Raw genomic sequence first — 17,482 nt, 5'->3', positions numbered from 1 at the left:
TACTTGGTGGCAGGAAGGGGGATATAAGATCCAAAAGCATCTCTGACAGCCTTTCTCTGATCTCATCTGCTGGATTCAATTTTTTTTACAACACAGTTGTGTTCCTGGATGTCAGTGGGGTGGAGGTTTTGGATTGGTGCCACAGGAAGATCTTAGTCTGGGTGTCCTGTGGAACTTCAGCTACCAAAGAAACATTTCAGTCTAAAAAGGAAGACAACTTGCAAGTTTAAGGCTGAACGTGTGCTAAGTAGTGGGGATTGTAAAGGTTTACAATTTTTTATTTGTCACCTGAAGATAGCCTAAATTTCTTTTCAGATTTGGCCTTAGATGTATCAACATTTGTGAGATGATGAAGCAATGCTCATGAGGTCACGGAGGCATCTACAAATCTCTTCTTGGCACTCAAGTGCAAACCAAAATGTTATCCAGCTCTTGCCTGAGGTCTGTTATTCCCCATTCTTTGAAAAAAAACCACAAAAAAACCCAGAAGGAATTGGCTGCTAACAAAGACCCCGAAATACTTAGCCAGTAGTCTCATGTTTGCATACTGAATACAAGCCAAAGAGCTGTTGTTTGTGGAACAGTATTAAATACCTGACTGTAGCTTTAGTCGTGAGGGTGATAGGAAGGATAACCGTCTCTATTTGGCATGGCATGCTACAGAAAATTATTGTTATGTTTTATGTATTTCTCATTGTGATGCTCCTGTTCCAAAGTATGTAGCTAATCCTAGTCAGGTAGCAAATCCCAAGTCAAATTGTCTCATGCATAAAGAAAGACAGTTTAGAAGGCAGGAGTCATTAGAGGGAAAGGATTTTTTGTTTTAGTTATGGAACTTAATTTCTTTTCACTGTCTTCCCTCCTTTGCCTCTGTAAAATATTGATATAGATTATAATTTCTGACAGTGATATTGATTGTAGCATGTAAGTAGTATCCAACAGCTGAAACAGATGGTGTAATATTGTGATGAGGCCTATCACATAGTGACAAGATTGGAAGGTGCAGCTGAAAGAGTGTATAATTTGGTATAAATGAGAATCTTGAGTCTGAACACTCCTGAAATAAGAGAAGTTCAGATCTGAACACAAACTTCACAGCATCATCCCCGTTCTGAATTTCAGCAGTGATTGTTCAAGTGGGGGAGACTGAGCAGCAGTGTGATCACAGAGGTATGGATGAGAAAGAAACCCTTCCTCAGCAACATAGCAGAGTACCAAGCAAGCACATGGATTTTAGTCCTGCCAGAAGATGGTTTTGTCTCATGTTGCTTCACGGCAGATCCTGCCATTCCTATTTTGGAGTGCTTTCCATCTCTGTCATTAGTGATGACTACCATCAGACACCTGTGGTCTCACTGTGGTGGTTGATTGATCACACATGCAAGACAGAGAAACAGCCTTGCAAACCTTTGATCATTGTCCTTAAATAGAGTATGGTTTAGACATTAAATTTGACTCAAGGTTTTTAGAATCACAGACTGGGGATTGCTTGCTCTTTAACAAAAGTTTCAGAGTATTTGAAAACTGGGGAAACCTTTTGTGCCTGTCTATACTTTGCTAGTTTAGGTTTTTTTTGTAAACCTTTTTTCCAAAACAGTTGTTTGGTTTTTTTTCTTGGAAGTTTTTCCAGCTGCTGATAGTGTTCAAACTAGCTCTGTGCTACTTTGGATCAAAACATTTTTGGCAGCAAAATAAAGCACAGCATTAACTGTTTTGTTTCAACAATAAAATGGGAAATAAATGAATAATTTTGGAAAATAATTAAATTATTGGATAGGCAGGCCTCTGAAATTAATTCGTGAGGTGTATTGGTTATCTCCACAGTTAATTACATTTTGATTTGGACTGCGTGTATGTGGAAGTAAACAGCAATATATTTAATAATTACTGTATCTGGGTCACCCAAATAGCATTTAATCCACCTCACGTCAAATGGTTTGTGGGTAAAAGGGTGTCCTGGGAATATCAAGGCCCAGCAAGATAACAGCCATGCTCTTTACATTTAACTTCTTAATCAACAGGTAAGAAGAAGTAGTGATTTGTGTCTGGTCAGCTATCCATGAGCAGCAGCCAGATGCTTTGCCCTTTCCAAATGTACTCTGAATAAGAATGAAACCATGCTACTTGTTTTGCCCATTAGATAGCATTATCTCTGTGGAATGCCAATTCATATCTCCTTGTGCTGTGTGTGGTTCTCACATATGGGATTTTAATAACCTTCATGCTGTGCTATGAATTCATAAACAGGGCTGACAGAGGAAAAGCACCACAGGACTTTATTTTTTCATTATTGCTCTTTTGAAAAACACGGTCTGCAGGATTTTTGCAAGGATCTTGTGACAGCACTAGCAGTGGTTTTGCTGCTACAGTGGGGTTATTCCAAGGGGAGGGGATAAGTACAGTATTCACTTGTGATACACTTTTTCAGAATTGATTTTCATCATCCTACATTTCGTAGCCATTATAATTCTGCTGTATTATAGTTGGAGCTTTGCACGTCTGATTGTATGGGAGCTGTTCCCATTTTTCTAGAATGCAATGTGCATTTGATTTCCTGCAACATACCTCTTCTTTCCTCTGTCCCAGCCTGTGAAGCTACAGCTTACTGCTCAGTGGTCACTAGCACATGACAGCAGTCTTGACTTGTTTTGGAAAAGATTTATTCATTGTGGATCAGTGGGGTTTTTTCCTTTCTTTTTACCCCTCTCCTAACCCCAGAGTCCATTAGAGCTACCACTTCTGCATCTCAGCCATGTTCCAGTACTGGTGGAGGCACCACTGTTAGTAGAGCTAAAAGGCGTAAGAAGAATTCACAGCGTCGGTCTCCAGGCATGACGTGATTTATGTCACCTATTCATTGCTAACAGGCCTTAGAAAAAAGACCTATGAGAAGGACTCAGCTAAAATTTACAGTCTCTACAAATATCCTATGAAGTAATGAACCTAAACTGTTTGAAACAGCTGGTTTAGCAGTCCTGGAGCTAGTTCACATATGCCAGGAAGAAAATTGCACCATGTTGCCCATACCCTGTGCTACAGTGGCTGGAGTGCACTTGTGGTTATGATCTTAGGTCAGTCTGGATTTCAGTCTTGTAACAGTGCCTAATAATGTTTTATTGGGAATAAGATTTATTAGGTGTAGGTTCTGTGCAGGACTGTGATATGACATGCAGATCAAATCCTATCATCCTGTTTTCATTTTAGGGATGTTTCTCTCTCCTACTGTATTTTATATGTGATTTTGTGTGACAGGCAGTAGAAAGAACCAAGAACAGACAAGGAAAAAGAGAATAATTTTTCACTAATTATTCAACTTTCAATCTTTTGTTGTGTTTTTGCTTGTTTTGGTTTTTTGTGGTTCCCCCCCACACCCCATGATGAATAGTCCTCACTATTAAAAAATGTGTGTTGTCTTTTTCATTAAAATTCATCCAACTTCCCCTTGGCTCTTGAAGTGACAGAATTCTAGAATTATTGAAAAATAATAGGTTGGAAAGAACCTCTGGAGTCCATCTTGTCCAACATTGTCTATAAATAGGACTAATATCAAGGTTAGGTCAGGTCTGTGCCTCATCAAGCTTTGGAAATCTTTAGGGATGGAGAGTCCAGAATCTTCTGGGCACCTGCTCTAAAGTGTTATCGCCCTCTGTTACAAAGGTGCATTCCCTGAAAAAAAGGATCTTTTTTTTATGGGACATATGTAGTCCATCAGTATTCCATCCTCAGCTCATCTCCCTTGGTCCTTTTTAGCCATAAGGAAGCTGTGCATGTCTGAGACCATGTATGACAGGGTAGCTGAACACACACACACAGAGTTTTCTTCATGGTGCATCTATAATTCTGCAGTAGTATGACTCAGAGAGAGGAGATGCCAAAGCTTTCACATTTGCTTTGTAAATATTTTCTTATAATGGAATTAATACATCATCTAAACTCTCCATATATATCTCTCTCTCTTGCTGCTTTTGTTGTGTTAATACCTATATATATATATGCTTTTTTTTAAGTCACTAAGCAGACAACAGAACATAGAACTAACATGACTATAGAAAAGTTTTCCAATATATACTGTTCATGGAAGTGAAGAAATGCTGTTTCTATGCAATCCAAGGTTCATTGCTGTTCTCTGGGCTTTTCCCTCAACATCAGCTGTAACCTAGGTGGGCATTTCTTTTGTACGATTATTTTATAATTAGTTGATGACTTCAGTGGAGTTTTTGGTTTTTTTTTTTTTACTTAGCTGCATACTATAGTCCCTCAGACCTTCTTTGTGGGACTGAGGTGGAACTTAGCCTCTCCGGTTCCCAATGTGCGGTTGTGAGCTGTTGATAGCTAGAGGAGCAACAGACCCTGTAGCATGGAGCAGCATTGTTCTGGAAGGAGGAGGAAAAGAGGCACAACCTGTTTGCTGTAGAAGGCAGTTGTCGGTCTTCCATTATCTCTCCCCTTGCTAGGCAATCACTTGACATGTATTTTATCGTATTTATAATGCCAGCAAGCCAAAGCGGTCAGCAGGCAGATGCTATCAGAGGTCACCAAGTTTCCCTCCTTATTGCTGTCCCCAAGAACCTCTTTTTTCAGAACCACAGTACTCATTGCTGTATCAGTTGGAGTTACAGAGCAGCTGATGAGCTTTGGTGTTGACCTTTAAGATTGCTTTGCAAGTTGTCAGACAATAAAGATCCTGCTGTTATTACAGTCTTTGGAAACAAGGAATCGCAAGCTTCATTAAAGTCAACAGGTTTAAAAAAGACCCGAAAAACCTACACAAACCCTGTGCACCCACAAGCAGGGTTGAAATGTAGAATCTGGCTTAACCCATTTGATGCCAGCAAGAGCAGGAAGCTAACGTGGCCCCCAAGAAATAGACTTGGGGGGAAATAGTTTCAGCAGTCATCAGGCAAGTCCATATAGCACAGAACATCAGCATGCACGCTCACATACAAAAAAGGAAGACTGTCATGTGTGGCTTTGTGAGCAGATAGCTTATATCAAGAAAATACCCTGCATCCTTTTCAGAGGTTGAAGCAGAATGATAGCTGAGAGGCCTCTGCTGCTGCCCAGGCAAAGGAGCAGCACCATAATCTTGTAATCGCACAGAACATTTTTTTTCTGAGCTATATAATTTTATAGTCCCATGCCTAAATTTATTCTTCAGAGTACGTCTTGTTGAGCCCAGACCTGTACAGATTTTCACCACAAGCTGGACATGCTACATGAGAAGTTTCCTTGCTGTTTCTCTTGCTGCTGAGCCGAGTCTGTTTACAGATAGAAAGCTTTTCCATCTATGAAATAAGAATCCAAATTTCTCTTTCCTAAATTCAGACATTAGGTGAAGTCATGGCTCTAATGATGTCAGTAGGAGTTTTGCTTTTGACTGTAATGGGGGCTATGAACATGCTATAGATTTTCCTAGAAAGTCAGCATATAGGTACTTTACAGTGGTATTTTTCTCCTTAAGATGTGTGAAGAACTAAAAATGAATTTCTCTCTTAAAAATTTAAAGTATAAGTAGAAGAGCTATATGATTATAACTACCCATTTTGGAGGTAGTGTTTTTTATGTCTTGCAACTATATCATTGTCAGGCCAGACTATATAGTGGAGAAAAGATTGAAAGGGTTTATTATTTTCATTTTTCAATAAGATTTTGTTTTGCAATTGCTTCTAGCATGCCTTAACTCATAACTTACCACCTCATTTGTGTATGTGTGTTATTCAGCACCTCCTCAGGCCTTGATCTTGTTCTGAGCTCTGTAGTGATGATGCACGGACTTGCACAAGGCCCTGTGGACTTCAGTAAGATTTGGCAGGGGCCACTGTGCTCAGGGGCTCTTCTTTAGCAAAGGCTTTTAAGTGAAGGGGAAATTGGGCTGGTGTGGGATGTCGTAGTAGCAGAAGCTACACTGTCATGCTCCATGAGGAAGGAGAACTGATACGGAATGATCTTTGAATTATTTACAAAGCATTTAACCCAGTAGTTCCCACTTGAGAGTGCTTACAAAGTTGTTGCAGGTAGTGTTAGTCCAGGTTACAAACTAGTGCCTGCAATGAAATCTGCACCAATTAAAATATGGCTAGTGGACATGCGCACTGAGGCAATGATGTAAAAGCAATCAGAAGAGAGTGTATGTACAACAATTTTTTCATTTGAAACAGACCTTTACCTTCAGAGTTTTTAAATATGCAGCTATGCTTCAACAGCTTCCATTAATGACTTAAAAGACCTTAAAATAAATCTTCCTAATTATTTAAGCAGAACTCTCCAATCCAGTTTAAATTTCTGTCCTAGTGCGCAGTGCCATAGTGTTTGAAAGTTCAGATATCTGAAAAATGGTGATTTAACCTTATATCTTTCTGCAGCTGAAATGGTTTAAAAATCTTAAAATAAAAGATGTTTAAAACAATTTAATTTTTGGACTATGACCTTGTCAGCAAAGTTTTAACCTGACATGACATTTTTACAGAAGATTTTAAACATTTGTAAAGCTGACAGTCATAAAGTGCTACAGCAAATATTCCCAATATACCAATGAGGGGAAAAGAAATGAATGTGGCCAGAAGCAAGTATGTATTCTCTTTTAGATAAGGCATCCTGCAATTAAAAACACTGGACTCAGAAAGCTTCTTAAGGCTTATTTTGTCAAATAAAAAAGCTACTGGTTTTAATGCTATTGTAATAAACCTTATTGTCATTCCTGGCATGGATTTTTTTTTTTTTTTAAATTTCAGAAAAATGGATAATTAGCATTTTAGCTTATCACTTTCCTTCCATGCATACAAATAATTTGACAGATAGACCACCAAGAGAGACAAAATTAAATAATAGGTCTAGACAGCATGGAACAAAATAAATTAGAGGTTAGGCTTCCAGCCTGTTAGGTGGATTTTCAGAAAAAAAAAAAAAGGGGAATACAAGGTAGTTTTTCTGACAGTTTTTGGTGCTTACCTCAGTATCATTTCCCCATATCCGATCCCAAATAAATGGACCTGAAATAAGATGTGAACTTTATATTAGAAGTCCCGTAATTTACTTGTGAGTGTAATTTTTTCAAATGTATTTAGATTAGAGGCCTAACAGGCATTCCTGCATCTGTGATTCAGCCAAATAAGTTGCTAAGATAATGGCCCATGATTAATGGTGAGTGCTGATAATAGGAGGTTATTAGAGAAAGCAAACTTGGAACAAATCTGCTGTATACATTATATACTTTACTGCCATCTGTGGGTATTTATAATAAATACAAATTAAAGTGAGTGGTTACAGATTAACCAATGTTTTGCATATGTGACAAAGAATTCCTTAGACATAGTCTTATAGTAGTCAACTTCATAGCGAAGAATTCTCATTAATTTTTTTTTGCACAGATACTACTTATTATTTGCAAAGAAAAACCAGCTTTTGTGGAGAGAGGCCTTTTGGCCTTGGTTGCTTTCAAGGATATCGTTCTCAAGTCCACTCTGTAAGGAAGGATTATGTGTTATATGTTACCTGTGCTCTGATGCCATACACGGTACTGGATGTGAGAAATTGTTTTTGTCCTTTTGTACCGTGATTCATTTGCTATTCAGTCCATGTGCTAACAGTACGTTCCCCCCTTTTATGTCTCCTTGAGTTGTAAGTGACATTTTACCTCCCTGTGTTTTCTATTGTTTGCCGAGCAAATATGCCTGTATAGAGAAGTAACAAATTTTATCTTCCTTATTGCTACATACAAAAAACAGAAAAGAAATTCAATATAAACAGAGAATTGCGGAAGATAAAATAAACCTAAATATTATGATACCAATAACTTACTGGATCAAGTGATGATGTTTTTTGCTGGTAGCAAATATACTGTCGCAAATACAGTTTTGCAGTAGAGTGACAGAAGGGGTGCCATGGTTAAGATCAGCTGATTCTGTTGTGTTTGGAGTTGTTTATGAAGTTCAATGGACAGAGTCTGGTTTAAATTGTGTTTCTCCAGTAACTTTTGTGCACAAAATTCAAGAGTTATCACGTGCTCATGAGGGCAAGTGAGAAATGTGGCAGATGTTAAGATAAATGACTTATTGGATTCAGCATTCAGCAAGCAGCATTCGGTTGGAAGAATTCCCGGCTTTTGAACTATTACAAAGCCATGATATTTCAAAGGCTGTACATTTGCAAATGAGTGATAGATGGAGTGTCACAAACATTCTGGTTATCTATGGTCATCAGCTAAACCACTGGGATGAAGGTAGGGATACTCTATAACTAACGTAGTTTCTTGGTTTTCCTTTTTGAACAACTGGGAAATTAATTTTTTCATAGGCTGTTTTTCAGAGTGAGTGTTGTTTTAGTGCCTACCTTATGAACTTGCTGTATAGGGTGTGCATGATGGAGTTTGCCTCCCTCCCATAACAATTAGGCATTCAATCCTCAACTGTGTTTGACATGAACATTTCCACATATGTTCTTGGGCATATTTGTATTTTTATCCTGATATTTTATATGCCAAAGAAGATTCTGCTTTTCTCTGCCCCCACCCCCTGTTCAGAGGTGTTAATTATGTGGTTCTAGAACTGTAGGCAACTGTATGTCTACAGTTGTCAGGGCTTCTGGTTACCTACAAGATGTAGTACTATATGCTGGAGTGAATGTATCTGTTTCTGTCTGTTTTCTGCTTGGGCAGTTGCAGGTTAAAGGAAAAAAGCTATTCTCTCTGCCTAATGCAGAGTTATTTGATTGACATGTCTGATAAAGCTTTCTTCGCAACAGTTAGTTTATACCTTAACAGATATCTTTAGGCGTTTTGGTTCTTCTCTTTTGCTAGATATCATTCCTAAACATCATGGTTTATCTTACTGGCTATACATCAGTATTTTACTTTTTCTCAAATCCTCTTTCCCATTATATCTTTCTCTTTTAAACACTAAACTATATTCTACCTTTTCATAGCCTCTTTCAGTTCTTCTCTGAGATTTTTTCTGTCCTCTCTTCTCTTTTGGTATCCTGCTTCTATTTATTTCCTTCTCCTTTCGTGACATATTCATTCATGTTAATAAGAGCACATCTCTTCTGCCATCCCACATGGGGAGAGAAAAATTTACCAACCACCTGAGATGCAAACTAAAACGTGGCTTCTACTGACAGAGTGCACGTGCGGGACAGGTCCTCACACATCCTTCAGGCAATGCTTAGGGCAAAACTTTCTTCACCTGCCACTCTCTCAGTGCTTGAAGTCCCACAGGGCTGTTGACCATCAGTCCTCCAGCGCTCTGCCTCTGCTGGGTCTTTCTGTTGCACTTGAAACACTGAATCTGGCAGCTTCCTTCCTTCATTAACCCTCCGCGTAGTGACAGAACAATCTCTCCTGTTCTTTATTTACTCTCCGCCAGCTTTCTATTTCTGAGTCTTTTTTACCGATGGAGCTATCAGGAATCTTTCAATAGTTTATTGTTCTAGAAGAAAATACTAGTGTATGCTTATTTAAAAGGTGTCAGTCTCAATGAAGTTTCAGCTGGAAAATCAGGAAGAAAGATAAAAATGAAAGGCCTGTTCTGTTAATGTGAACTACCATGCTTTAAGCTTTTCATAATACAGAAGAATGTTCAACTGAAGGAGCATTTTAATTCCATTTTAGAAAACTATTTAAATATGATTTTTAAAAAATAGAAAGTTAAAATATTTTGATCAAGCTGGACCTGGTTTTACTCAAATTTTATTTTATGGGATTATCAAGAGGGGTAATATCTTTGACTTTTCAATTTTTGCTTTATATTAGAATAGAGGGAAATACAGAAGACAACCAATTTTCTGGTTTCTTCTTTATAGGTCATATACTTGACTCTGTTGCTACTCAGTTTTCTCACATATATTTGAAGCATTTATTTTTCAGCACTCAGTATCATGAGATGTACTTGATTCTTACCTTGTTTCAAAGTTGCCTATATTGTTCCCAATAGCTGCAGCAAAATCAACAACATTCTGGTGAGCATTTGCTCAGCTGTATCTTGAAAGAGATACGAGCTGGCATGGAGTAACTGGAGCTGTCTTGAAAGTGAGAAAGATGACACCGCATCACTTTGCACTGTGGTTCATATTCGGAAGGTTTGGGTTTGTGTTTTGTTTTGTTTTTTTTTCCTTTCCATGAGAAAGAAAGCTATAGTGTTTGAAAAATACAATTACCAAATAAAGATTTAGATGGTGCTGGAGACTCTGGCATGCAAGTTTCAACTTCTGCCCAAAGTCCAAGCTTTCTTCCCTTTTCTATCTCTTTACCACTGACATCAGGAATCCACAAGATACCTGTTCAAGCAAAGGGCCGATACAGCCCTTTTAAGGAGCTGTAACATGAGCTGCAAATCAAAGAACAGCAGTTCTGTAACAACTGGGTCAGTGTATATAGAAAGAATTTCAGTGATGGTTGCTTATTCAGTCTCTTACGGCAAGATTAGTCCCATTACGTGGCTCCTATGCATTCTCCTCCAATTCATTCAATTTAAATAAAAACTGCCTTCTAGCACTTATGTACATATCAGTGACAGTCGTCTAAATAAAATATCCTGGGCGCTTCAGTCTCAGCAACAGTCTTATGAAATATTCTGTTTATTTGGAAATGGGATGCTTGTTGACATAGGGCTTATTTCAAAATAATGTCAAAATGTTAAAATCTTTATGACATCTTAACATTAAATTTTATGAAGACAGAGATGTTTGCTGGGATGTGATGCTGGGGGATAGGACCAAAATCAATTGCTGAAGACTAAAAAACCACAACACTACCACAGGAGGGAAGGGAGTACAACCACAGACTCAGGGTAATCAGACCTGTGTTTTTTTATCATTTTTATTTTTATTGCTTGATGTTAGTTATATAATGTGATTTATATACAGTGCTTCTGAATGCTGTATTAAATTTATAGCTCTTGCTAGGTGAACACACAACTACTATCTTTCTTTTCTTTAAATATGCTGAATTTTGTCTTAGAGAAGCCTGGCAAGTCTTTCCTCCTAGTCAGAGGTCTGAAGAAAGTGAGTAAACATAGATAAAACCAGCTTGGTTAATCATCATTGAAACACAGGAAAAATTAAAATACATTTTTTGCTTGTAAAGTAGAGAAAAACAATAAAAACAATGCCAGACGGTTAATGCCTCTCTTGTACCTTCCATTTCAAAGACCTCAAAAGAACATCATGAAGAATAAAGGCAAAATCTATTCCCTATTGGCATCATTATAAATGTTGTATCCTCTAAAACTCTAAAGACATCCAAGAAGAGTAGAAGAATAAATGGCATCGAAATAAAGAAAGTCTCTCTGGAGCTTTGTTCAATCGGCTTTGTTAGAATTCACTCAAATAGGATGATTATAAGAAAAGATCTCATTTGTTTCAACATTAAAGGAGCAAATTAATATGTGGCGAGCTGCTAATAATTGCCTCATTATGTAGTGAATGGGCATTCCATCCAATTTACAAAACTACAATCATATTGTTAAAGTAACAATTGGGAAAGTTTAATCTGAATTTCCTAACTATCTGCATGATTAGTTGTGGGATTCACAAAGTGAAGCAGAGTTGGTGGTTGGAGTGAGCTCTCCAGCGCACCACCAGCCTATAGGGCTAAGAAGTTGCAAGAGAAATTCAGCTTTTCATTAGTGTAAATTACATCTGCATAGGTCCTGGGCTAGTTTTGGTCCAACTGAAGAGTGACTCTGGCAGTGTCTGCTAGGACAGGAGCTTGGGATGTGACTGGTCTGTCAAGACATTGTTTTGTTGGACTCCACTGACTCGTGCTGAAGTTTTGGCCAAGAGGTTGAGACCTGGCCTGAGATTATCCCTGCCTGGGACTTCAGCAGACCTACAGGTCTGTGTCTGGGAAACTTGGTGATCCAGGACCTGTGCCATTGGGAAACCTACCCATAGAAATGATCCTGTAGCTGGAATTTCAGTCTCCCGGTGGAGACATTTGAAATGATAGGGGAGTTGTTTCAAATTGGAAAGTAACCAGTTTTCCAAATATCGAAATACTCTGTGGAAGAGAATCATGTTTTGTGACCTACTTCTAGTTAGATATGCTTGTGACCTTTTCTAATTCTGGCTGTTTTTGTTATTTAATGATTTGACCTTTGATTCTGTGAAGCTACTTCAGTGCTAAATGCAAAGATTTAATAACTAGAACTGTTTGATAAGTGACCTTTATTACACAGCTATTTCTCTTTGCTAGAGAGACGGCACTGTTTTGCAAGTTCTAATTCACAGTTTTAATTATCTTTTCTATTGTCTGTAAGCTTGCACAGGAAATGGAAAGGTCAGACATTTCATTTTCTTTACTGATTAAAATATAAGTGCTCCTCAACAGTTACAATATATCGTTCAGGAAGAAGATGGGACAATTTGTCAGAATCATGCCCAGCTGCTCTGCTGCGGACTTCTACGTCCTTCTGGTCAGCGACAAAATGAATAATTTTCTAGAAGCAATAATAGCTCAGCCCCCATGGTGTGTAGAGGTGAACTATGTGTCTAAATATATGAAAAGAGAAGAAAAGGTGAATGGTTCTCTGTGTTTTTTTCTTTAGCTCATATATCTACAATGCAAGCGAATTAAGATCTTGTGAAAGGTACAGGTAAACCCTTAACTGACGTTCTTAGTCCAGAGAGCATAAACAGTAACAGCATAGGTTTCTGTAAGGTCCTGCCAATCTGTATCAATTCCATTGCTGCTGGACCATCTCTGCAGGTGAGAGGGCAGCCTGGACTGCCTGCCAGACCCATTTTTAGTTTCTCTGATAAGGCTGCTGCTGAGTTAGTGTTTAATTGCTATCCTGGTGTTTGTGATGTGGACACCTGTAAACAGTTACTGTTAATTGCAAAACAGATCAGCAAGAAGGCACATTTTCTCTAATTCTCCAGTTTTCATCTCTCTGTATTCCAGTTTCTGTGTGTAAGAATTGTCTCTCTGCTTCTGTTCATCCTTAATACAAACAATACAGCAAGTTAAATGGAAAAGTGATAGTTTCTCCTACAGGTTAGGGCTATGGAAAAGTGATAGTTTCTCATACAGGTTAGGGCTATCATGGGCAACCTTGCAGCCAAAAACCTGCATATGGGAGAAGGGTGTGAGGGATGTAGGACCCCAGAGTATGGGGTGAAGGGGGACAACAGCACATCACTCCAACTCCCCAGCTGTCATAGGCAGCTGTCAGCTGTGTCCTAGTTCAGTAGCAGAAGTAGCAGCCACAACTACCTGGGCGCTTCCCAATTCCGGACCCTTGGGCAGCCAAATCCATGAGCCTGAATAGCTCCTGTGGGACCCACCTGGCAGAGGAGCTACATTTAAGCAGCTTTTGAGTCTTAAAGTGATGGGACAGTCATACCTGAGCTAGGGTGTAATAACAAACAGGAATGTCATGTTAAATGAGGAAAATGAGAAAGCTGTTGTATATGCATTACTGAAACTGACCCTTTTGTGTGTGACACTTATAAATCAACACTGCAAGCTTCTGGACTCCCTCCATATGGGGGTTCAATGAATAAATATTGACGTGTGTTTTCTCATACATTGAGGAAGATACGATGCAAAAAGATACTGAAGTCAGTGGATGATTCTGGAGTCAGTGGAATGTCTGTCATGGGTGTCAGTCAGCCTCCTAACTCTCTCTGGGATCTCTGTTGGGAAGTACGCGTATTAGGACATGTAAAATTTCTCTACATTTTAAAAAATATTTATTCTGAGATAGGGCTGGGAGGGGTTAAGCCTTTGCCTCTGTTGAAGAAGAGCAGACTATATGTTGACCTAGTGCAGGCATTCAATATTATGAAAGCGCTTTATAAATTGGAACAAGATAAATGAATCACAACAAAAGAGCTAGAAAACCAGGGGACACAATTGCAGGAGTGAGTGTACTCAGTTTATTCGAGCAGAACAGTTATACTCAGTGAATAGAAAATGTGCAATGCATTTCTAACTAAGGTCAGGAAATCAAACAATTCCAAATTTAAGAGAGCAGCTCAATTTTAATGGAGAATGAAGAATATTGTGGGGAAAAAAAAAAAACAACCAAAACCAAACCAACCCAAAAAGCAGCACTAAGGTTGAGACAAATTTAAATGGGACCAGATTCTTGACCAAATTGGCTTTTCCTATTTAGCAGTTTCATATTCAGCATTTGTTAGTTTGAAAGTTCACCCTGAAAGCTATAAATTAATCTGCTGGGACTTTAACAATTCACTTCATGTTAGGATGTGAGTTATGCTTATGGATTTGTTTAGGTCACCCAGCCGTGTCCTCATAATGTATCTTAGAGAGGATTTCTGTAACTAAGCAGTAAAGAGAAAGACTGTTGTGTTCAGCTGCATCTCCTGGGATTTTATCCTTGCTGTCAGAGAGCTATGCAGGACAGCTCTCTAAAACTACAACAGCTATAAAAAAATACATGGTATTCTGTAAAGGAAACATTGCCAATGCTTTTGCATGCAGTCAGGCATCTTTAACTCCTGATGAAATGAGGAAAGAATGTTTTCATGAACCATTCACATAGAGAAATCAAACCAATCACAGTAGAGAAATGAAACCTTTGCAATTGTCAGATTTATTGCAGAAGTCTTGCAGGATGCACCTTAGTTCAGTACAATATTTGTGACCAAATGTGAGATGTTTTAGCTGTTATAATTTGGCTCTCTTCAGATGTTTATCTCTTGTCCTTATATTATGCACTATTATCAAAGAAATTTGATGTTTTGTCAGCCACTGTGTCCTAAGGTTATAGTGGTCAAATGTAGCCAGGATATTCATCCATATCAGCTAAATGAGGTGTGATTTTGAAGGGAAATAACCACAAGTCTGATCAGAAAAGCATCTAGCATCCTGTCAGGCTAAATGTCCGAAGAACATGAAGGGAATTATTCCTAACAAACATTAAACTGAAGTCACTGGCTCCCAACTGGGAGCATGACAGAAGATCAAGTCTGTGACCATACAAAGAATTGTAGACGATCTGTGGCCTGGACCATCTTCTGTAGGTTTTTTTGATGGATCAAGTTTTCATTTAATTTAGATTTCTAACCAAACTTTTCATACAATCCAACTTAAATACAGGGCATTTCCTTATAGTCTGTTGGTACAAAACAACAAAAAGACATTTATTATTTATATTCTAACAAACAGAACATCAGGTAGGTCCCTATATCTCTGTTAGACAGATAACTGCTCCTATTTTCAATTCATACTGGAGAAATAGTACCCTAGAACATGCTCAGGAAGTACTGTCTTTGACTTCAGTTTGCCCAGGATTAAGTTCCTAGTTTACGTGTCACCAGTCCATCTGCCTCTCATTTTTCATGGGTCATAACCGTTCTCTGGAGAGAACAGCATATTCCTCTGTCTACATCTCCTTTCCAACTGCAGGGTTTTCATACTGCTAGATTGCTTTTTAGAGTTACATCTCATGTTTGACTTCTGTCGCAAATTTGGGAACTATTCATTCAGACACATAAACACAGCCAGTGTATAGTTAAATTTCCAGCATCACTTTTTCTGTACTTTTTTCCCTATTGCTGACAACACCTTGTTAAAAGAGAAGGAGGCATTGATCTAAATATTGTTTTCTGCTGCTTCTTTCTTTCATTGTTTTCTAGTGGAAAGAGTCACATTTAGAGGAAAAAAAGGAATGATTATTTTTCTAGTTGACTTTGCAAGGTGGAGAACAAAGGAAAAGATTGGAACTGCCTATTTCACTAAAAAGGATTGCATTCAGAGCTTTGTAGTGGTAGGGTTTTCTACCAGCTCTACCACATGGGGATTGTTACGTTTTTTTAAAGAGAAACGTTGCTATCAATTTGTTGGACTGTGCCCACCTTTCTTTTAACTGAGTTTTCAGTCTTCATGTTTTACAGAGTAAGACTTGCCATGTATTTTTGTTTTCTTTCTTCCAGCCTCTACAACTTGACTGTGACCTCTGTGCCATTGTTTCAAACTCGGGACAGATGGCTGGCCAGAAGGTGGGAGCCGAGATAGACAAGTCCTCATGCATATGGAGGATGAACAATGCTCCCACAAAGGGCTATGAGGAGGATGTTGGAAAGAGGACAACAGTAAGAGTGGTCTCTCACACAAGTGTGCCTCTCCTACTCAAGAATCCCGAGTACTTTTTCAAAGAAACCAACACCACTGTTTACGTGATCTGGGGACCTTTTCGAAACATGAGGAAGGATGGAAATGGCATTGTGTACAACATGCTGAAGAAAACTGTTGACAGCTACCCAACTGCCAAAATCTATGTGACAACAGAAAAGCGCATGAGTTACTGTGATGCAGTATTTAAGAAGGAGACAGGAAAAGACCGGTAAGTCCTAAATGCGAAGAACAATTAAAATGTTTGACAAAAGATACATCAGAGAAGTCCATGCCGGATGCCAGCTACTAAATGAGTCCCCAGATATGTTTTTAATGGATTGTTATATGGTTTTGACTGTTATAAGCACTTGATGAGGCAGCAGCTAGGCCCCATTTACCCCACCTACGCTACCTTCTGTTCTTTCCATTTCTGTTGGCTTGAGTCCCAAAAATATTGGATGTCTTCCTGAAACGTTTTCAAAGCTGTGTGTTGTTTTCAGCTCAATTTACTATTGATTAAATTGACGTTTTATTTGAAGAGGATAATCCTACACAAACAACATTTCCAAATGCACAACCTCAGGATAACTCTGGATATTGTATTTTCTTCTCTGTTGAGATTCACTGTGGCTTTTCTTCAAACACAAACCTCAGGGTTATGCATTATTTATATTTCTTGGTGAAAATGGATTATCAGTGATACTGTAATAGATTTAGGTTTTTACCAGAATTGTGCTGAAATTCTGTTTTCCATGCCTCAGAATGTGTGTTTATGCTGCTGAAGTGGGGGCTGTAAGGAGACGAAAGTGTGAGGGCCACTGTTTGGCTAGCATGTTCACAGCGGAAATTGGATTTGTGGAGTTAAGACCACAAATTGCAGGATTTTTTAACCGAGCTGCAAAAATTCTGATCATCTGTGTTTTTGCATGGAAAAGCACCTGTCACGCATACTCACTGGAGCTAACTAGGAAGGAGTTTCCATTTCACTGCTGTGCCTTAGTATTAATTTTTGAATTTGCGCATCATGAATTTGCAGTTGTGAAGGACTGTAGCTCTTCTGACCAAATTAAAAATACAGATATTCACAAACAGTTTAACTTAGTCCGAACTTTTGACTTAGCTTTTGAAGTAGAAGAGCTTGTTCTCTCAAGCTTCCTTGATTCACTTTATTAAACTGTCAAAACTTGGTTAGAGTTGATTTTTCCTTTCTTTAAAACTATTGAAACATAGGGAAGAACTTGCCCTTCAGCTTGTTCATCAGTGCACATGTTACTTCTACAATTCTGGAGTTGGTGGGAGCTCCTATATGTCGTAAAGGTATCAAGGTTATCATGGCTTCTTTAGTTTAACTGAACAAACAGATGAACAGAGGCTAATAGAGAAAATACACAAGATCCGTTCTTCAAA

General features: G+C 38.5%; 1 protein-coding gene across 1 annotated transcript in view; it reads left to right on the top strand.

Annotated features, from left to right (window-relative positions):
• ST6GALNAC3 (ST6 N-acetylgalactosaminide alpha-2,6-sialyltransferase 3) overlaps positions 1–17,482 on the top strand; it is a 232,725-nt gene that overhangs the window by 135,989 nt on the left and 79,254 nt on the right. The window contains exon 3 of the mRNA XM_052800401.1: positions 15,895–16,304. Coding sequence (XP_052656361.1) covers positions 15,895–16,304 — 410 coding nt within the window. The remainder of the gene's footprint in view (positions 1–15,894; positions 16,305–17,482) is intronic.

Source organism: Harpia harpyja, chromosome 11 (genome assembly GCF_026419915.1).
Source record: "Harpia harpyja isolate bHarHar1 chromosome 11, bHarHar1 primary haplotype, whole genome shotgun sequence".
Classification (NCBI taxonomy): Eukaryota; Metazoa; Chordata; class Aves; order Accipitriformes; family Accipitridae; genus Harpia; species Harpia harpyja.
Note: the sequence above shows the minus strand (reverse complement) of the source record. Positions and strands in the feature narration are given on the sequence as shown.